Consider the following 23,835-nt stretch of genomic DNA (forward strand, 5'->3'; position numbering starts at 1 on the left):
ATAATAATAATAATAATAATAATAATAATAATAATAATTATAATAATAATAATAATAATAATAATAATAATAATAATAATTATTATTATTATTATTATTATTATTATTAATTATTATTATTATTATTATTGTACCGGGCGGTACACCTCCACTCCGCTAATTTAAAATGTGCGCCAGTTGAAACTCCTCTGCTGGAGGAACTCTGAACTTTATCTACGCTATTAATTCTCTACTTTCTCAGAAGATGTCACCACGTGGAAAATTTTGAGTTTTTGAACTGTGTCATTTTTGATGTGGTTTTGTTTCACTTGAAGTAAGAAGTGTGAACTTTCTCTTCTAGAGGACACTACTGAAGATCAACAATAGTGCAACCTAGTGAGGAGTCAAAGAACTATTTTTTTGGAGAAAATTTAATTTCAAGAGTTTGTTCTTTGTTAAATTTCTTTCTGTCATTGTTTAAGTTGGCAATATTTACCCCTTTCTTCCCCTTGTTATGAATGTAACCAATCCCGAATTTCTTTAATTAATTTCTGACCAATCAGGGGTATCTTCCCCCAACTTGAATCTGTTGCGGGGTCCTATCCAATAAAAACGTTGAGGGAGGGTGTTTTCATTCCCCTAACGCCTAGAACCTTCCGCGAGAGGATATAAACTGCTGATTTTAGGGTCTCCGGGCCACTTCTGTTCGATCTTTCAGTGTATTAAGTACATAGCAGGAGGCGGGAAGCGCCTCTTTCTTCGGCAGCGGTCAACAATAAGGTAATGGCCGATTAATAAATTCATTCTTTTCTTGCTCAGCAGTTTAACTTTCGGGGCGGGTGCGAAGCGTTCTACCATGTAACCTTTTCCTAAAATGTAACTACTCTTTTCCTCTATTCTCTTATAAAGCTACATACTGGGATAGAGAGTGCTAACCCTCTCGAGCTCCCACTCATATTGTTTTGAGGTGAACTTATTTTTCTCAACCTATTCTTCGATAACGTAAAACAAATTGTTCTTTTCTAAGTCACCTCTGTAGTATGGGATTAGCCCTTGCATCAGTGGCCTAAGAGCCAAAGTAGGTCTTAAAATCAAAGTGTATTAGGAGTGCAAGTTCGCCTCCTCTCAAATTGTTTTAGAGGTCATTTAATTAAACCGCTTTTCATTTAATAGACCTCAGTAGATTGGGTATTTTACCCCTGTGTTTATGTCCGTTGAGGACAACTTGAAGGTGGAGTTTGGTGTGGCCTGGGAGAGGCTTAAATTAAAGAGCGAGTGGCTCTTTTGGAAACGGAGTGTTGTGTGCCTCGAGGAGGCTTTACTGTGTAATTTGGAGCAAGTGCTCCAGGGTTTGATTGGGGTCTTCTGCCCCTTTGTTAAAATTTGTATATCGGAAAGTTGGGCTAGTTGCTCAAGAATTGTCAACTCAGGGCTCGAAGCCCAAACTCTGTAACCCCTGTAATTGTACATTTCAAATTGTGTTTCGGCTACTAAGTACCTGTTCTTTGTTATTACTTAATCTTGAAAAGAAAATATAACCTTGTTAAATTTTACATTAACTTTGATTCCGTAGTTTGAGACCCATTCACGCCCGCACCTTCTTACACCTCTACCTACCACCAAAACACGGTAACAATTATTATTATTATTATTATTATTATTATTATTATTATTATTATTATTATTATTATTATTATTATTATTCATTGGCATTTAAAAATAAATTTATCTGCAAATCAATCGTAATTGGATATGCACCCTAGTGAATCAACTGCATGTACTAAAACACTGTCATGCTACAGATATTATGAGCTTGTTCTTGAAGACATTAATCAGAACATACGAACTTTTACCTACTTCATCTTATCTTCTATTCATAACAAATGTTGAGTGCTAGGATATAAATTTGAATATTCATAGCCTTTCTATAGATATAATGGACAACTTATATGATAAGGTTTATGCCTATGATGTTTCTTTCATGATCAAGTCCTAAATACAAATCTCACCACTTGATATAACTACATAACTCATTGTGCTTATGTTTTACCGTGATGTTCTCTATGTGTGTTTATTTTATAATTGAAGGGTTGATTCCATAAACCAGATAGGTCCAAAGTTTGACTTCTTTAGATTATAGCACCAACAGGTATTACTCAACTAGTGCTACCTAGTGGTTGTTCTCACCTCTTCAAGTAGCAGAGAGGTCCTAAGATGTAATGGCTGTGAATGTTAGTGGATATTACAAGAAACAGACTAGTTCTGCATTGTTTTGCTAACAAATATTGGCAATGGTTACGTTGCTGATCATGATGAAACTTAGAAAACACATTAAGGTACATGTAAAAAAGATGCCAGCATCAATTTTGGGTGCCGACATTCATTAGGGCATTAACTAAGGGGCCTAAAAGTTGCAACATTTCAAGTTCCACGCAAACAGCGATGAATACCTGCTGGACAATGCTTAGCTGGCTTGTGCCACACCTCCTCCCCTCCACTTCTCCTTCTGGTTCACTACCATATATTTCCCTTCTCCCTGTACCTGCCCGTCTGCTTAGCTGTCGAATAGAACTGGTGCTGCACTTTGCGTACTCTATCAGCCTTCTTCATAGTTCTCCTTTGTAATTTCCACATTGTATTAGTTTACATTTTCTGAAATGTTTATGAAAATGTTCGCGATGATTCCTCAAGCGCAATGTTGTTGAGTGTGTCAAAAATGACTTTTCATATTCAAGCAAATCATGGAAGTCACAGTGAAGAAGGTCCGCTGAACTTTTGGGAGCTGCAGCTTTATGTCGCGATTGAGGGTATGTTGAGCAGTGAGTCAAACCCCCACCCCAAACACACGCGAAAGTCCCAAGTATGCAGTCCGCAGAGGCACAATAAACAAAATTAATTCAAGTCCGAGGATCACGATTGAGAAAGGCTGCAAGAAACAGGCCTTGAACAGGAGACAGGTCCCTTAAATTAAATCTACCAAGGACTGATGCTACTTGAGAATGATAGCTGAGAAGTACCTACTCAAATTCACAATTTATTCAAACAAACATCAAGTAAAGAAAAGTAGGAAGGGAAAATGTTTAACATGAAATTAACCAGGTCAGGGAAGAATAATAAAGGTTTTATACATACATGCAATTTCAATTGGACACAACTGTTGCCGACCATCAAGGTAAATGGACGACTACATTCAGTAATTGATTATGCCAGGAGGTTCACCCAGGTCATGCTTCCCACCTGATTCTTATTCAAATTCATAGCACGAAAATTATTATTTGGTCAGTGCATGTAAGCATCATATGTTTAAAAAACGCCCATGCAATTCACGCCTACACAAAATTCGACGTATCAGAAAGGACACAATCCATTCCCCACGAAAAATCAAGGAGCAAAAGGGGAAAAAGTACCTAAGCTCCCATAGGGTGAACAGGGGGCTGAGGACCAAAGCATACGCAAGATATGACGTAAAGAAACAACAGATAGTGACCGAAATAAAAGTCAACCATACAAGAAAAGGTGATAACGTATGATCGACACATGTACGGACTCAAAGAAAAAGGAGACGAAACCCAAAGGGATCGAATGAAATGAAAAGTAAACATTCAATAAAATAAAAACATAAATACGTCTGTTGTCCTCCATTCATTCAATCACAACGTTCGCACGATCTTTCACTCCAATACGATAAGATATACATGAAAGCAATATCGCCACTAGGTTAAGGGCCGGACACAACCAAAATAGTGCCCTCCCAGAGTCACAGGATAACGGGCGCAGGCACATCAAATGCCAGCACTTCACAGGCCCCGAGTAAGGCAATAACCATATCCTTCGGGCCATATAATAACCATGCATACGTTGCCAGTATATCGCGATTCGTACAGATCCGGCCATCATGGGTTCCGACACGGATCGCAAATTATATCGCATGGTTAATTCAATGCAGACAAAAGGTACAAGAGCAAAGGTGGAGGCCCTTATCATTAATAGGAATAATGTCTTCGAGGCATCACATATTATACATCCATCCCATTCAAACGATGGTGGAAATAGTACGTAATAAAAATATAAGACAAGAGAAACAAATATTAAGCAAGGAGTGCACGTACCTGGGGATATAAAACAAATGGTTAGAAAGATCAAAGGGTCATTAGCATTCATTTCAACCTTTTAAAAACATTCTGATATGCCACAAAGGCTGATCCATTCCATATGGGATCCATGTTGATATTTCACGTCATAAAAACCAAAACTCAGGCAAAAATAGCAAAATGCTATTCTTCCAGGAGGAAGCTTGACCTTCATTGACAAAGGGCAGAGAGCTGCCACCTGACGAATACATCGGGAAACACTTAACTCACGTAGTGCGAGCTAAAAACGTACCAGGTAAAAGGGTTCGGAAACGAACCAGAACGACACACTATCAGTACAGGGCCATCACCAAATGGCACATCTGTCAACTGTTTTCAAATAGCTTTGGACGCTCACAGGGTGATGTCACACTGCGTGACATAGGCTGTAATAATGTAGATTAAAGCATGGTCTTTTGCGCTCCATGTGAAATTTTAGGTTTAAGTTTTCAGCACTGGACTGCCTGATATGTTTATACCAATAACTCTCTCGTTTGCTTTTTTTTTTTTAAACATTTGTGTTCTCCATTATTTCTGTCAATAAATATACATATAACAACATGTATTTTAATTATTTTTATTTTGTTTCTCTGAGCTTATAAGTTACTGTCTTGAAGGTGACAGTCTCTATTTGGAGGATATTACAAGTTTGACGTACAGGTCTGATCAGTCAGAGGAAAATGAAAAGGATATTGAATATAACGAGCCAGAACCAGGACAAAGCCAAGACAGTGCCAATTCGATGGACACCACAGACCTACAATATGAAACAAGAACAGTCAACTACTGGAGGAGTGGAAAACGGAAAAATCTGCAATTTGCAACTGTGCAAAAGAAATTCCATCGTTTGCATAGTGAGGTACAGCTCTCTGCCTGGAAAAAATATAGTGGATGAAGGAGGTTCTCTCTGAGACAAATTTGGTCTTATTGTGATGGATTGCAAGGAAGAATTTGACACGGAGTACCGCATGTCCACCATCCATGACGTCACAATCAAACAGTGGGCAATGCAAAGTGCCCACTCTTGAGGGATCCATGACTTTAAAGCATCCTCAGGCTAGTTTTACAACTTCAAAAACAAATTTTGAATCAGCTACTCTCCCTGTTGCTAATAGTTTTAAAGGAAAGAAATGATGTTTTTGGTTCCCTTGTTAAGGAAAGAATATTTTCAGATGAAAATATTAATATCGTGTGCACCACGTCTGGAAAGATGGCAAAGCAGAAGTTCAGAATTGGTATAATGACATCGTGAAACCAAGTTTACTCGATGGACAAAACATTTTATTGTTAGATTCTTTCTCTGGCCACAATGCACTTGTTCACAGCACGGAAGTAGAAGTTATGACGATTCCAGCCAGTGCTACAGCAGTTTGTCAGCCATTTGATGTGTATGGGTTTCGGATTTGGAAAACGTATACAAGACGAATGTATTCCGGACTGCGACTTATGAATACCGGCATCGTGCTGCACCACCGTAACGCCATCTTAAAGTTGCTATTACTGTTACCTTTCCAGCTGACATCTCCTCGATTCAAAAACATGTGGAAGTACTCATGGTACCGCAGTGGTTACCTTGATGATCATCCTGGACAATTTGAACACCTGCTAATGTATTCCTTTGACAATGTTGGCTTGGTATGTTCTTTGTGCCTGAATACTGGTTTCGTCAAATGTGCTTGGTGTACAAGAGACTTGCGCATCAAACACTTCTACGAGGAACACCACTATTGTAAAGCATACGTCCCGTGATAAAAGTATGGTGCCTGTTGTTAATTGTGTTTTATTTTGGTTTTCTTTTCACTATTTTTTAATGTTTTGAATAGACCAAAGATTGTTTTTGTTTACTATCAATTATTGACGGGGAGTTTGCCTGATGTAATGTATACGGTGTCATTTATTGTGTTGCCTTGTAATTTTTTGTTGTTGTACCAGTTCATATAATGGCCATTTAAATTTTTACGTATGTAACTGCCATTGTACCGGTACCCAGAAGACTGTAGTGTGATACTTTAATATCGGTACTTGTTGAATACATAGACCTTCGTCAGCTATACCGCAAAAGTACTGGCAAAGTAAGACTACAGGTCTGCCTGTGATTACTGCACTGTATATCTACTGCATATATAAATGCACATCTATTTTATTTTTCAAGGCTTTTCTTATGACGTCAAACTTTACTACATTCCACATCATACTCATATCAAAGTTGTCTATGCATTAAATTGATTTATATTCATCAACCATTGCTGCAATTGAAATGTGTTGTGTCTGTCACTGCAAAACATAAATAAATTGTTCAGTACAAGCACAAATAAAAACATTCTACCTATATTCCTCATACCAGAGTATGCAATATGGAAAATACCAGTAGTTTCAAACTCGGAGTTCATAATTGTTGTTGTCCACGATTTCGGTTAGTTATGACACAACTGACAGCGTACACAAAATGCGGGGGTGGGGATGGGAGGGGACATAAAAAGAAGGTCTGGACCTGTAACCAGGTTTGGATATCCCTAGGTACCGAATTTTATTACATGCATTGAGATCCTCTACCCGGGCACATATTTTTTTAAAATAAAAATATATTTAACGTTGTTTATAGGTGGGTGATTTATTTAATGGTTGGGGATTTAATTTAATTAATTTCATATATATGTCCGCTCTAAAGGACACTACCGACAGCTTTAAGGTGTTTTAGAAGTAAATAATAATTTAAGCGTAGGTTGGACGCTGTACCCCATCCCACGTTTGACCACGCCCGATGGTGCTTAACTCGGGGTTGTGACAGCTCACAGGAATTAGCAGGAATGAAAATATAAAATTTGAATATAATATGGGTATATTACTTTAGTTTATTTATTATCATGGGACGTTATAGGATTTCAATAATTATAGTATGAAAATAAGCAAAGTACAGCGCTGGTCCCGTTCAACAGTTAAGCAGCCAGCAAACGCAGGAAGAAGGGAAATGTGTGGCAGCGAACCAGTTGTTGTGGGGGAGGGGAGGAGGTGCAGAGGTGTGTCTCCAGGCAGGCAGTGTGCCGGCTTAGCAATGGCCAGCAGGTATTCATCGCTGATCATGCGGAACTTGAAATGTCGCAACTTTTGATCTAATGAATGTTGGCACCTAAAATTGATGCTGACGTGTACCTCAATGTGTTCCCCAAGTTTCATCACAATCGGCGACTTAACCATTGCTGATGTTCCTTTGTCCAGGACCTGTCTAGTTTAATCCATGATGTTCCATTGGAGGGAACAGTAACATGCCTTTGCCATATGCAGCTCACTGTGTGAGTAGCTTTCAGAGAGTGAGGCAAGTATCTGTTGTTGCTTAAACATCATTAAAAATGTGAAATTAGTGAATAATGAATGATGTGAATCTTAATTTGCAGCTAAAGAAGTGGATGATGATATTCAGTAAAGATGATCAACCCATACTGGAAAATGAAGTATAACTACTTACTCATTGTGCTTTTTATGTTTTACTGTGATGTTCTCATTTAGTGTTTACTTTATAATTGAAGGGTTGATTCCATAAACCAGATAGGTTCAAAATTTGACTTCTGTAGGTTATAGCACCAACTAATGATATCTAGTGGTTGTTCTCACTTCTTCAAATAGCAGACAGGTCCCAAGATATGTGGCTCTGAAAGTTAGTGGATGTAAAGTTAGGTACCTGGTAAAGATGTTTCTTGAGCAACCAGACCTAGTGAGGAGACATTAGCAGCCACATCTGTACAAAAAACCTTCTGGACTGCAGCCTGCTAAGAAAAGAGGCTCACTAAACCTTATACAATATCTCAAAAGCTCAACACACTGCCATTTCAATGTGTTGTTACTGGAGAACCTAGCATATCCTTCTCAAGATCCAGCCAAAGAGGAAAATGCTGGGAGAGAGAATGGTAGTAATTCTGATTGTTGTGATGACAATTAGGAGAGTCATTCAACATTTGAACCATTATGTTTACATTTTTATTTTCATAATGAAAAGTATAAGTTTTGAGGATTAGGAACTATTTTAATTTTAAAATTCTACAAGTAGACAAGTCCAAAAGCATTTATTTCTTAAATTGAAATATACCATTTCAACCTCCTCTGCGAACCATGTGACCTTGCCGCGGTGGGGAGGCTTGCGTGTCCCAATGATGCAGATAGCCGAGCCGCAGGTGCAACCATATCGGATGGGTATCTGTTGAGAGACCAGACTAACGAATGGTTCATCGAAAGGGGGGTAGCAGCCTTTCGGTAGTTGCAAGGGCGGCAGTCTAGATGATTGACTGATACGGCCTTGTAATAATACTCAACATAGCTTAGCTGCGTTGATACTGCTACACGGCTGAAAGCAACGGGAAACTACAGCCGTATCTACCTCCCGAGGACATGCAGCTCTCTCTGTATGAATGATGTACTGATGATGGCTTCCTCCCGGGTAAAATATTCCGGAGGTAAACTAGTCCCCCATTCGGATCTCCGGGTGGGGACTACACGAGAGGGGGCGATCATCAGGAAGATGGATACTGACATTCTGCGAGTTGGAGCATGGAATGTTAGAAGTTTAAATCATTGTGGTAGGTTAGAGAATCTGGAAAGGGAGATGGATAGGCTAAAGTTAGATGTAGTTGGTATAAGTGGAGTACGTTGGCAGGAAGAACAGGATTTTTGGTCAGGCGACTACCGAATTATCAACACGAAATCAAACAGGGGAAATGCAGGAGTTGGTTTAATAATGAATAAGAAAATAGGGCAGCGGGTAAGCTACTACGACCAGCATAGTGAAAGAATTATTGTCGTCAAGATAGACACCAAACCAATGCCCACCACAATAGTGCAGGTCTATATGCCTACTAGTTCAGCGGATGATGAAGAAATTGAAAGAATATATGAGGAGATAGAACATTTAATACAATATGTAAAAGGTGATGAGAATCTAATTGTGATGGGAGACTGGAATGCAGTGGTAGGCCAAGGAAGAGAAGGTAGTACAGTAGGAGAATTTGGATTGGGACAAAGGAACAAAAGAGGAAGTCAGCTGGTTGAATTCTGCACTGATCATAATTTAGTCCTTGCCAATACTTGGTTCAAACACCACAAACGACGGCTGTATATGTGGACGAGACCTGGAGACACTGGAAGGTATCAAATAGACTTCATTATGATTAGGCAGAGATTCAAAAACCAGGTGTTGGATTGCAAAACTTTCCCAGGAGCAGACGTTGACTCTGACCACAACTTGCTGGTCATGAAATGCCATCTGAAGTTGAAGAAATTGAAGAAAGGAAAGAATGCAAAAAGATGGGATCTAGACAAGTTGAAAGAAAAGAGTGTGAGGGATTGTTTCAAGGAACATGTTGCACAAGGACTAAATGAAAAGGCTGAAGGAAACACTATAGAGGAAGAGTGGAGAGTCATGAAAAATGAAGTCAGTAGGGCTGCTGAAGAAATGTTAGGAAGGAAGAAAAGATCAACTAAGAATCAGTGGATGACTCAGGAGATACTAGACCTGATTGATGAACGACGAAAATACAAGAATGCTAGAAATGAAGAGGGCAGAAAAGAATACAGGCAATTAAAGAATCAAGTGGATAGAAAGTGCAAGGTAGCTAAGGAAGAATGGCTGAAGGAGAAGTGCAAGGATGTCGAAGGCTGTATGGTCCTGGGAAAGGTAGATGCTGCATACAGGAAAATCAAGGAAACCTTTGGAGAAAGGAAATCGAGGTGCATGAATATTAAGAGCTCAGATGGAAAGGCACTTCTAGGGAAAGAAGACAAAGCAGAAAGATGGCAGCAGCATATCCAACAGTTGTATCAAGGTAAAGATGTAGATAATTTCGTTCTGGAACATGAAGAGGCTGTTGATGCTGATGAAATGGGAGACCCAATTTTGAGGTCAGAGTTTGACAGAGCTGTGAGTGACCTAAATAGGAATAAGGCACCTGGAATTGATGATATTCCCTCTGAATTACTGACTGCCTTAGGAGAAACCAGCATGGCAAGGCTATTTCATTTAGTGTGCAAGATGTATGAGACAGGAGAAGTCCCATCCGACTTTTGGAAGAATGTTGTTATACCTATTCCCAAGAAAGCCGGTGCTGACAGGTGTGAAAACTACCGCACCATTAGTTTAGTATCTCATGCCTGCAAAATTTTAACACGTATTATTTACAGAAGAATGGAAAAACAAGTTGAAGCTGAGTTGGGAGAAGATCAATTTGGCTTCAGAAGAAATGTAGGAACACGTGAAGCAATCCTGACTTTACGTTTGATCTTAGAGGATCGAATCAAGAAGGACAAGCCCATGTACATGGCATTTGTAGATCTAGAAAAGGCATTCGATAATGTTGATTGGACCAAGCTATTTATGATTCTGAAGATGATAGGGATCAGATACCGAGAACAAAGAATTATCTACAATCTGTATAAAAATCAGTCTGCAGTGATAAGAATCGAGGGCTTTGAAAAAGAAGCAGCAATCCAGAAAGGAGTGAGGCAAGGCTGCAGCTTGTCCCCTCTCCTTTTCAGTGTTTACATAGAACAGGCAGTAAAGGAAATCAAAGAGAAATTTGGAAAGGGAATCACAGTCCAAGGATAGGAAATCAAAACCTTGAGATTTGCCGATGATATTGTTATTTTATCTGAGACTGCAGAAGATCTCGATAAGTTGCTGAATGGTATGGATGAAGTCTTGAGTAAGGAGTACAAGATGAAAATAAATAAGTCCAAAACAAAAGTAATGGAGTGCAGTCGAACGAAGGCAGGTGATGTAGGAAATATTAGATTAGGAAACGAAGTCTTAAAGGAAGTAGATGAATATTGTTACTTGGGTAGTAAAATAACTAACGATGGCAGAAGTAAGGAGGACATAAAATGCAGACTAGCACAAGCAAGGCAGAGCTTTCTTAAGAAAAGAAATTTGCTCACTTCAAACATTGATATCGGAATTAGAGAGATGTTTTTGAAGACTTTCGTGTGGAGCGTGGCATTGTATGGAAGTGAAACATGGATGATAACTAGCTCAGAAAGAAAGAGAATAGAAGCTTTTGAAATGTGGTGTTACAGAAGAATGCTGAAGGTGAGATGGATAGATCAAATCACGAGTGAAGAGATACTGAATCGAATTGGTGAGAGGAGATCGATTTGGCTAAATTTGATGAGAAGAAGAGATAGAATGATAGGACACATCTTAAGACACCCAGGACTTGTTCAGTTGGTTTTTGAAGGAAGTGTAGGTGGTAAGAACGGTAGGGGTAGACCAAGGTATGAATATGACAGGCAGATTAGAGCAGATGTAGGATGCAATAGTTACGTAGAAATGAAAAGATTAGCACAGGATAGGGTGGCTTGGAGAGCTGCATCAAACCAGTCTATGGCCTGATGACTCAAACAACAACAACCACTTCAAATCAGATTTTTGTACTCCATAGAGAAAGATACATATGAATCAACATTACAAATAAATTTGTATGTATTTTGACACCACACGTAACAAATGACACTGTCATTTGCAGTTCATGAAAACTGACAATTTTTCACTAGTCTGGTTTGTGGAATTAACCCTTCAATTTTACATAGAGTTTCACTGTTTTGGATGGTATCATGACTTTACTTGTAATTTTAAGAGTGTCACTGTTTAAAAATGCAAAGAAGATCAAAATTTTCTGAATATTATTGCAAATTAAGAGAAACATTACTCTCTGAAATATTTTCCAAAGACCTGTTCTTTAGAAATGAAATGTAAAGAAAGTTGATGCTTACCATCTGCACGCATTGCCAGTGCTATTAAGGTATTACCAATAATAGGATATCCCTTAGGGCCAGGAATCTTGTGTAGATGTTTGTAGAACTCTGCTGGCATCCATCTGTAAGGCAGAGTTATATGTAGTACTAGTACTATCACCAATAACAAAAGACACATCTCCAACATTATGGCTATGTTCTGCTCAGTTATGTTTATCATTTTCAAGTTCATCTAGATTCACAATAACATTTAAAATTTTCACATCAAGAGTCCAAAGCCAATACTGATAAGTTATCAATGAGAGCGGCTGGTATCAGTCCAAAGTGCATTCTAAAATATATAGCATAACCACTATTATCAGCTGAACAATATCACCAGCTTTGTTGTGGTTTACAAATGTACAGATTTTTTATTGAATTGAAGTTGGCTACAGTAACTATGAACTTCAAATGGATAAGAACCTTAACATCCTTGTGAAATATTCTAAAATTGTGTTTTTCCAAGTTATTTAACTACATTTATAGATACGAGGGTCGAGTCATAAGTCATGGCAACTAATTTTTTCCTTGTGAACAGGAGACAGCATGGAAAATCTAATGTATTTAGAAATGTAGGGCATGTACTTATGCATAGTGCCTGAAGACAAATTCTGACTTCAGGAGATTCTCATAGGAAAGTGACAGAACAGCAAATACACAAGACTACATACAAAGGACAGATCTCCACTGGTTACAGACCTTCAAACTAATCACCCAAGGTTTCCACTGTGTGTTACCAGCGGTACATCTTTGTCCATGGACACTGGACGGCCTAAGCGAGGAAAATCAGCAGTTGATACTCTACCCCTTTTGAATGTCTTCACCCACCTTACCACTGTTCTATAGGGCATGGCATGCACACCTAATGCTTCCCACAGCTCTGTATGACATTGGCGTGCACTTATGCCAATAAAACCTCTATTTTAATAACGATCGTTGTTCCTGCTTGTTGACTGAACTTGGGGGCATGCTTAGACCCACACTGTTGTTTACATACACCGGCTAGTGGCATCATACGCAAGTACATACTGTGCGTTTCCAAATGCATATCTTAGATTTTCCATGTTGTCTCCTGTCCGCGAGAAAAAAAAAAAATTGCCATGACTTATGACTCGACCTACGTATATCAATTTTTTTTAAAGTTCATTAAATCAAATGCTCACCTACTTTCAGTAAGAAACACTATAAGTGTGCGTTGCTTTTTCCATGTCATCAAGCCAAGAAATTATTGGATCCTGAAGATGCATCACTGAAGTTTATATAGTTAAAAGAAAGTATATTTTTTAAGATACTAAGTCAGATAGCAAATTGGGGAGGGTGGACAAATAAAATTATAGCTTCATTACATTCAGGCAAATTGAGAAGTACCATACTCCATTAAATAAAGAGGAGTGCAAGAAGAAGAAACCTGGACTGGGTCAAAATGATGAAAGAGGAATGCCATAAATGCCCAATGCTCCGACTTGGCAGGAGCTGGATAAGGGGAAAGGAGGTAGAGGAAGAGGATACATTCAGTACTGATTAATAAAAGTGAACACCAGCAATGGAGAGTCTGGCTATACAAATATAAGTCTGGACCTAAATGGCTGAATGACCAACAAAGTGACCTTCAGTTCAGAGGGTCAGAGGTTTCATTCTTGGCTGGGAAAGGGTATTTAACATTAACTTACATACCGGTAGTTTTCTCCTTTGGTTTAGGGCCTGGGTGTTTATATTTGTCTTAATACATATCTCTTCATTTACACCAAATACACCACACCATTGACCACCATAGACACGTGTAATAGATAAAAACATTCTTCCATGTAGGGTTGGCATCAGGAATGTCATCTATCCATAAAACTGGATGAAGTCAACATGTGTGACATAGTGTGTACCCACAATCCCATCAGGATGTAAGAACATCAGAGAAAGAGGAAAGTCTAGACCATAAACATAGAAGGGTAATATAAATAGAATTCATTAAGTCTATATGTATAAAATCAGGGTTTTGTCTGTATATGGCTCAGTGATATCCACAGTAAAAAGGAAATGCAATTTTTAATTTTCTGTCATATCTGCCTGCCTGCCTGCCTGCCTGCCTGCCTGCCTGCCTGCACATCATGATGATCTGACAGAATTTGATGACAATCAGTACCAATATATAAAGTTGGGGAATACGGCACTACACTTTAGGCTATAATTGTATTCACACTGAGTGAAATGGTATTTTAGGGGAAGGCCTACAATTAAATCCTCAAATATCTACTTTATTAGTGGTCCTATCATAAATACTGAATGACAAAAAGATATATAGAAAATAATTTCTGATCATTTATGTCTTATACAGTTTTACTGTAGTATCAGCTATGGTAACAGAGGTATTCATGAATTTAGACTTTTGTTGAGTAGTCCATACTGATGCCAAGCCATGAAAAAATGGGTGAATACAATTTAATGAAAATCAGTATGGGAATTCAGGCTCAGTGTCAGGTCAGGATCATCCTGCTACCATATGTGACAGTAGACAGTACTACCTGTGACTCTCTGGCTCAAGGTCTGGTGGCCAGCACCAAACCAGGCAACTATGGAGGAACCAACAACTGTGGGCAGAGGAAACCTATGTGCAGGAAATGACACACAAATTTTTCACAATGCTGCTGCCTTGCAGATTGGTTAGAGGACTATCAAAGGCTAAGGGAGTTTACCCTGACAGAGAAACCTCACCTTGTATTATGCCAATCAACCCAGCAAGGGGAAAATAAAATTCAAATTGCATTCAACAGTAAAATGAGCCTCAGATCTAAACAGACACCAAGACATAGACCCACTTCTATGTATAATTCTGGCAAGGATGACAATGATAACCCCAAAATTAAACAGAATTATTCAAAAAAGAAAATTCCAGGATGGAAAAGCAAATTCACAACAGCAACATTAAATACCATAACCCTGACTTCTAAATGTGAGGAGCTTGTAGATCTCATGGCAAGAAGAAAGATTGAGGTCCTTGGACTGAACAAAACAAAGTGGAAAGGGAAAGGAAATACATTGCTGCAGAAAGGGCACAAACTCTACTGGTATGAAAATAAGAAGTTAACAAGGATAGGTGTGGCATTCATAATCAGCAAGAACATTGATGCTGTGGCTCATATAGAAAATGTTAATGAACGAATTATTAAGTTACATCAGAAAATCAAACTGAGTGTAGTCAAGAAGAGAAACATGACTTTCTTCAAGAATTAGAGGACCACATCGAAGAAGATAATACTCTTGTTATGGAAGACCTAAATGCTCAGGTGGGAACTGTAAGGACAGGGTATGAAGCAGTGATCAGCCCTCATGGATATGGAAATAGGAACCATGAGGATGAATGTCTCCTTGACTTCTGCATGCAAAACAATTAATAATTAAGAATGCCTGGTTAAAAAAGCAGCTGAGCCATAAGATCACAAGATACAGCTGGAATGGAGAGCAGAAATCTCTTATTGACTATGTCATTGCAGACAAAGAGGCTGGAACATTTATTAGAGATGTGAAAGTGCTACCAGGAGAATGTTTAGGTAGTGACCACAGCTTGCTAGTAACCACCTTAGGAAACATCCTGATAAAAAAGAAAGGATAAACACCAAGATAAAAGTTTGGGAATTTGAAAAACCAGGTAACATATATGAATACAAGATGAAAATTAGGGACAAACTGACCAAATGTAAAGTGGGCACGCTGAAGAAGAATGGTTTGGATTTAAGAAAACCCTGGTGGACACTGCAGTCAATATTGTTTCAAAACAACTAGCAGAGTAAGAGAGAAAGAAACCCCATGGTGGAATGAAATTGTCCAAAGAGCAATAGAGTAGAGAAATTAAATGAGGAAACTAAGAGATAGAGAATGTCAGCAAGTGGCAAGGAATGAAGAGAAGTTAGAAGAACTCAGTCCGCTGTACCGAGACCTGAAGTATAAAGTGAAAAGAATAATTGCTAATGAGAAAGAGAAAACCTAGACTGAATTTGCACAGAAACTAAAGAGGACAGCAAGAACAACAAAAAACTATTGTATCAAGTGGTGAGAAGCAAGAAAAGCAACTGTAAAGGAGAAAGAAGATGGAAACATCACTTAGAATGACAAAGTGATAAGAGATGAGACAGTATTTTGAAAAATTATATAATGATGAAAATTTAAAAATCAAATAACAGGTGCCCATGGGGAAAGAAAATATTCAAAATGTGGAGCCTCCTATAACATGGCTGGAATTGGAAAATGCCCTAAAGAACATGAGAAAAGAAAAGGCAACATTTTGTTGAGAAGGAAGCCATACTTTTCAGTTTGACTCAGTTAATTGTAACTTAAAAGCTCTTCAGTCTTTCAAACACACAGGTTAAATATAAATATTATACTACAACATACCTGTAAAAATACACATTAGTAAACAAGGGATAAACATACACACTATTAAACAAAGAATGACAAATTTCATTCTTAAAACAATAGTAACAATTATATCAGAATGGTCTACCTTTTCAATACCTTTAATATGTAATGATTTCATTAAGTTACATTTGTTGTGATAGTGGGACTAGTTTTGGTCTTGACTGTCCATCATCAGCCATAAAACAAATTTAGACAAAAACATCCAATAATACTAAAATAAATGTACACACAAACACGAAATGACATTAAAAGGCATCCACAGATCGATTGTAAGTACCTAGGTGTTAATATAAGGAAATATCTTCATTGGGGTAATTACATAAACATGACTGTAAATAAAGGGTACAGATCTCTGCACATGGTTATGAGGGTACTTAGGGGTTGTAGTAAGGATGTAAAAGAGAGGGCATATAAGTCTCTGGTAAGACCCCAACTAGAGTATGGTTTTAGCGTATTGGACCCTCACCAGGATTACTTGATTCAAGAACTGAAAAAAAATCCGAAGAAAAGCAGCTCGATTTGTTTTGGGTGATTTCCGACAGAAGAGTAGCATTACAAAAATGTTGCAAAGTTTGGACTGCGAAGACTTGGGAGAAAGGAGATGAGCTGCTCAACTAAGTGGTATGTTCTGAGCTGTCAGTGGAGAGATATCATGGAATGACATCAGTAGACGAATAAGTTTGAGTGGTGTCTTTAAAAGTAGGAAAGATCACAATATTAAGATAAAGCTGGAATTCAAGAGGACAAATTATGGGCAAATATTTGTTTATAGGAAAGGGATTTAGGGATTGGAATAACTTACCAAGGGAGATGTTCAATAAATTTCCAATTCCTTTGCAATCATTTAAGAAAAGGCCAGGAAAACAACTGATAGGGAATCTGCCACCTGGGCGACTGCCCTAAATGCAGATCAGTAGTGATTGATTGATTGATTGATTGATTGATTGATTGATTGATTGATTGATTGATTGATTGAAATGGAGATTATACAAACACTTTATATATATTTGGAATTGTGCATAAATGTGCAAGTACAATTTATGTAATTCATTCTTTACTGAAATTGACTATCGATCTTACTCTCTTGTTGCAAACAGTTATATGATACTTGTCACAGTGTTTTCCACATAATACACACACGCACTCAATATTTGGCTCATGAAATTTCTTATTAGTACACAATTTATGATGAAAGCCATGAATTGTGAGTCTTGTTAAAACATATCTTAATGCTTGGTTTTCTTTCATCTATCTCCTGTCAATCCTTGCGTCAGTAGCATAGAAGTCTTGAGATATTTCTGCACATTTTTGTTTTCTTCTCTCAGTCATTTTAGTTGCAAGATTAGTAGCAGGTAGTGGTAGATTCAGCCGTAGACCTTCGAAATAGAATTGTTCTCTTGTCAGTTCATAAACTAGATGAGAAGATGCTGTTCTTGAGACTCCCAACACTCTTTTCATGTAAGCTGCTTTTATTTTTTCCAGTGTAGTTAAATCATTTATTTTCCCCAAATCAATGCTATGCTGAATGTTAGTATTGGGGAGACTTTTGCGTGGAATAGCGTTAATGCTGTTTGCAAAGACAGTCTGGTAACGTTCTTAATAGTGTATATCCCTTTGATAGCAGCTGTAGCTCTCTCCTTTATGTGGAGCTGAAATTAATTACATGAAGTCTATAGGGTAATGCCAAGATATTTATATGAATTTACAGTCTCAATCTCTTTTTTTTCTAGGGACACTTTGTCCTCTGCTGAAGTTTTCATGCCTTTTAGGGAAATCATGTGCTATGTTTTGGTGAAATTAATGGTGAAGTCATTTTCATCAGCCCAGAGATATAAAGCGTTTAATGTTTTTTGTAGTTCATATCTATTTGATGAACCCAGAATCATATCATCTGCATACATATAGCAGGATACTGATTTAATTGTCTCTAAAATCTTTGTAATATCTGCAGATGTGATACTGAACAATAAAGGACTCATTGAGTCTCCTTGTAAAACCCCATTTGTCTGGGTAATCTCTCGTGATCTACTTACTCCATCCCTTATTTCCAAATTGTTGAAAGTCAAAATTTTTTAACATCTGATATTTCATTTCCTCCTTTTGTCACGGCATCCAGATTTTCTAAATATTTTGTTCTGTTAATTAGATAAAATGCTTTGTGTAGTCAATGAAAATGATGTGAAACTTTCCTTTCAGATGCCTTAGAGCTTGATCAATGTCATTTAGAAGATGGCCTATGGCTTGTGGTGTTGATCTCCCTTCTCTGAAACCGAACTGTTCATCAGGAATTAGTGGCTCTATTATCTTCGTGAGTCTCTCAGTGAGTAATTTTGAGTAGATTTTAAAAATATTGTTTTCCAAAGCAATTCCATGATACGAATTTGGATCCTTAGCATCACCTTTTCCCTTATAGAGTACTTTTATTATAGATTTTCTCCATTCTTCTGGAATTTCACTTGTAGTTAAACATTTGTTGAATAGTTCTGTCCAAATTTTGATTAGTACATCTGCCGAATCTTTTAGTACCTCATTATAAATCATATCTGGGCCTGCAGCTTTATTGTCTTTTGTCTTCTTCATTGCTGATTCTATTTCATTTGCTGTGAATAAGGAGATCTTCTCTATCTCAAATGATTGTCTTGTATTGGGTAGGGTACCTGTTTGTTTGGAATTCAAGATCCGCGTGATATGATCCTCCCACTTGTCCATCGGGATCTCACCAGGTGTTGTAATTGGTCTTCTTTTAAGAGCAATGAAGGGATCTTTGCGGGCTACTGGAGTTGATATTAGCTAAATGCAAGACATCTAACGTTTCTCTCTGGGATTGGTAGCATTGTGTATCGAACCAGGGTTTACTCTTCCTCCTTCTGACTGGCATCGTTGCAGCATTGAGAGTATCTTGAATGGTACTCATAGCAAGGTTAATGTTATTTTCTCTCAAGTATCTTTTTGCGACATCTAAAGCCTGTTTGTTGTTGATTAAGTCTGATATATTTAACTTTCTTGGGAGTTTGTGTGAGTCTGAAGCTGGTCGTTTATTAACATTACTTGCCATAAGGATGAAGTTGGTACGTATTGGTACATGTTTCGTCACTGGGATGTTTGCTGATGTCTGTACACCAAGTTGTTTTATGGCACATATATTATTTCCTCTGTAGAAGACTAAGTAAGCAATATAGGTAGGTTATTTCTTCTGCCTTGTTGATGAGAGTGTACACTTCCTCTAGCATGATATCCAACATCATTGTTGTTTTGAAGTTTTGCTTATCTAGTCTACAATTAAAATCTCCTGCCATGATGACATTATTTTCAGTTTTAACTAGTGAAAGGGCCCTTATTATCTGTTCTGCTGTGTCTTTGACGGAGGTTCCGTATTTGATGTACATCCCAATTATTGTTAAATCAGTAAGCTTCAAGATTATCATGTTTTCTTCCTTTACAATATCTTGAAATTTCCCTGTTGCATCATTGAATATAATGGAGACTCCTCCTTCTGGTCTTCCTAAGCCTTTATGCTTGGCGTATGAGTGTATTGTGTAATAGCCTGGTATCCCAAGCGGCTTCAATAAAAATGTTTCTGTTACTATGATAATGTCATTATATAAGCATAAATCCTCAGGTGCATTACTGAGAATGCTTCTTAGTCCTTCTATGTTCCATAAAAGTAAATCTATTTTCTTTTCAGTCGTGTGAAGTGATCCCTTATGTACGATTCTGCTGTTGTTTATTCTATTGTCGTAAGCGCTGTCAGTGAAGCAGGAATCCTGAGAAGTTATTTCTCCAAAAATTGAATCCTCTTACCTGGATTCCTTTTGGCCAAAACTGAAGTTCGTTCACTAGGTTTAACATCTCAAATAGAATTACTATTCTAAAAGATTTTAAGTGACCTTTTGTTTCTAGTTGCTCGCATTCGTGGATCTCAACGCCGTTGTTTTTTCAAAAGTTATGGATGTCATCAGCTGTTGTTTTTCTGTGCAATTTTCCTATATAAAGCCAGGACCAGATTTCAGTATACTGTCATCGTTCTTGGTTCCCACTGTTTTTTTTTAATGAGATGTCCATTGTGTATTGATCCATGGATCTCCGCTTTTCCCCACTTCTTGTAGTTCTAAATTCCCAATTCCATTTTGAGCTCTCTGGGTGGAGACAGGGAAATGCTCAATTTCATTTTGAGCTTTCTGGGTGGAGACAGAGAGGCTTATATTTCCTTCCAAATCGATGTGTTTCTGTAGTTCTGAAAATGGTTTTGGCACTTGCTTCTTTGCCACTCGATTATAATTTTGATTAGTAGTTATCATATGTTGACTCACAATTTCTGTTAAATCAGGTTCTCTGACACCTAAATCTTTTATTTTTCCTATTTCACTTTTCATGGCATAACTTATTTCTTCCTTTATTTTCTCAGCCAAATTTTTCTCAAAAAATTTAAGTATAGTTTCTATTTTCTGTGCAATATCTTCTATGTCTGTAGTCCTGGATTTATTCTTCTGTAGGGCTTGTGGTTTACAAACATTACATAACCAAGGAAGCTTAGAATGCTTTCTTCTTATTATGTCGTATTCTCCTTTAGTAATTCTGTTACACTCTGTATGTTGCCATCCATTACATCTTTCACATTCTACTGCATACGCCTTTTCCCTAACTGTATTTTTGCAGATTTCGCAAGTTACGTTTTCCTTCATTTTTAGATTTAAGAATTCGTTCCGAGAATTCTATATCTATCGACAGCACCCGTTGCTCTTAACCTAAAATGGTGGTTAAATAGACCGCGCAGGAATTTACCTTCTCATGGAGGATAAAACGGTCGCTCTCGGACAAAAAAATGGCGGGCCTCTTACAAACCTACAACACTACTGATTCTAATGGTTAAACCACTAATAATCAATTGATATATTCAAAGATGACACTCCTCACATTAAAAAATATAAATATCACTGCACTGGATGCTGTATCCATATATTAAAACACTATAGCAACATTTAACTCACTTACATTCAGCGAAGTTATGATATCATACGTTCTGTTACGTTATTCCAAAGAATTAATCCACTTAAATATAAATTCAAATAAAAATAGTAATTCTTTTTTGTGTGAAATCAAAAGTCCTTGGATACATATGTTGTGCATCGTGTTAAAAACTAATTTCTTAGTGTTTAAGGTTAAAACGATCCTTGGAAATTGGGTGATCATCTCAAATGTGTTAAATGGTTCTTCATTTGAAGGTCGTCAAATGATGAAACGAGGACGGCACACAAGAATGTGTCTTAATGGCTGGAACATGATTTTCACGTTCTTAGGGTTGTTCTTAAAAGAACATCATCAGATTCTATCAAGTCACACTCAAATATTTAGAAATAATATTTATGTTTATCTAGAGCCTCCATGGCTCAGGTGGCAGTGCGCCAGCCTCTCACCACTGGATACCGTGGTTCAAATCTCGGTCACTCCATGTGAGATTTGTGCTGGACAAAGTGGAGATGAACAGGTTTTTCTCTGGGTACTCCGGTTTTCCCTGTCATCTTTTATTCCAGCAACATTCTCCAATATAATTTCATTTCATCTGTCAGTCATTAATCATTGCCCCAGAGGAGTGCGACAGGCCTCAGCAGCTGGCACAATTCCTATCCTCGCCGCAAGTTGGGGGCTTCATTCATCCCATCTCTGACCCGGTCATTGACTGGAAAACAGGTTGTAGGTTTCCATTTCCATTTGTGTTTACCTCTGTTTAATATTCAGGAACTTAAATTCTAGAACCTATCTTAATAACGTCCTGCTTTGTTTCCACTCCAGCATTAACTGCGAGGTGTTGCTCTGTCATTGACGTGGGTCCAATAGCTGTAGTCCGTTGACCTACTTATGCCATGTCATGTCCTTTCTCCTGCCATGTCTCCTTATCACGTCACTGACATGTTGTTTATTATTATTATTATTCATAAAAGTTTGGGACCGAAAAACCTCACCTTGTATTTTGCCCATCAAGCTAGCAAGGCTAAAAAAAAATTCAAATTGCAGTAAAATTAGAAAATTTATTAAAATGTTTGCTATAAAACTTGATGATGGTGAGCCCATGGCCAAACCTTGGTTTTGACAATAGATTTTTTCATTGAATGTAAAGCAATTTTGATTTAATGCTGTTCTAAGAAGATTAATTATTTTTTTGTTTCTTGTAGTGAAGTGTTTTTCTTTTAGATGGTTTGGTGTACATGTTGGTGATGTCAAAGGATATCATTCATGTGCTCTCTGTTATTTTAAGTTTATTTGGTTCTTTAATTAGGTCTATTCTGTTTTTAATCGACTTATTTCCTTTAAGTGAGTTTTTTCTTTCAATTTGGTTGCTTAAATTGTAACTTTGCGCATCTTCAAAATTTACTATTGGTCTAATGGGACATGAGTTTTTGTGTATTTTGAGGAAGGCCCTTAGTGTGGGAAGTTTGAGATTTTTTATCGTGAGGCTTTCTTTTTCTTGTTTTATGAGAATAAAGTTTGTTTCCTTGATCACTTGTTTTATTTTGTTTTGAAATTTATTTGTTGTGTCACATTGTAACTCTTGAATTCTGTTGTTGTTGATAAATTCTATTCTTTTTTCTATATACTCATCTTTCTTCATTATGACTGCTTTGTTCCCTTTATCTGCTTTTGTAATTATTAGGTTGCCATTTTTTATTTTGTTCTTAACTGTTTTTAATGTTGAGTAATGCGTAATGAATAGATCTATACCATCTGTATGATCGTTGCCACAGTTGTGTCCCAATAGGAGTGATTTGAGACTAGACTGGGTGAACAACAAGGCAGTGCACTAATTCTTTGTTTAATAGTGTGCATTTTTATCCCTTGTTTGATAATATACTTTTCTAAAGGTATTGAGCCGAAGTAGGGAAAAATTTTCTTGCCATTAGTGGGCGACTACCTTTTTCCTGAATCGAACGCTTAGTCCCGCGGCGTCTTTCTCCTTTCAAGCTCTACGAGTGGGCAACAATTTCCTTTCTTGCACTGTTCTTATGAGTGACTATTTATCTAGAGCCGTGCTACAGTGCCTATACCACCTTTCGGTCCTACTCAGCAATCAAGAAAATTCAATGTTCGAACAATATCTCAGGGAATAAGTTACATCAGCATTTTTTTTTTACCGTGAATCCGACTGGGATTACCCTCTCTACCTTTCATTATATGCGAACATCGATTGGAATATTTGGTCATGAAAACTCGGTTTCAAACTCAATTACCATCATCAGGTAAGATATTACCTTAAATTAATCTTATAATCTATAAATAATATAAAATCACTTAAATTCTAAATTATTAATATTTATTCAAAATTATATCATATTTTCAGATGAGCTAAATGTTTTCTAAATATTTTGTATGTACATTGGTATTTCATCCAAACAAAAAAAATCTTGAACTAGTCCTTGAAGTCCATGATAATTAATAAAAAAAACTGCCTCATTATTGCCTATGGTCTCATCCTACCAAATAATTCTTCTCCTAAAATTTTTCATGGATTACGATTGTTTGATGAATTCATCCTGACTTTTCATGAATTACA

General features: G+C 37.4%; 1 protein-coding gene across 4 annotated transcripts in view; it reads right to left on the reverse strand.

The window, feature by feature from the left end:
• Positions 1-12,118, reverse strand: part of LOC136858147 (cytochrome P450 4c3) — a 244,644-nt gene extending 232,526 nt beyond the window's left edge. For all 4 annotated transcript variants that reach the window (XM_067137475.2, XM_068225432.1, XM_067137473.2 and 1 more), the window contains exon 1: positions 11,862-12,118. In XM_067137475.2, coding sequence (XP_066993576.2) covers positions 11,862-11,864 — 3 coding nt within the window. In that variant the 5' untranslated portion in view covers positions 11,865-12,118. The remainder of the gene's footprint in view (positions 1-11,861) is intronic.
• Positions 12,119-23,835: the final 11,717 nt, after the last annotated feature.

Source organism: Anabrus simplex, chromosome 1, assembly GCF_040414725.1.
Source record: "Anabrus simplex isolate iqAnaSimp1 chromosome 1, ASM4041472v1, whole genome shotgun sequence".
In the NCBI taxonomy this organism is placed as follows: Eukaryota; Metazoa; Arthropoda; class Insecta; order Orthoptera; family Tettigoniidae; genus Anabrus; species Anabrus simplex.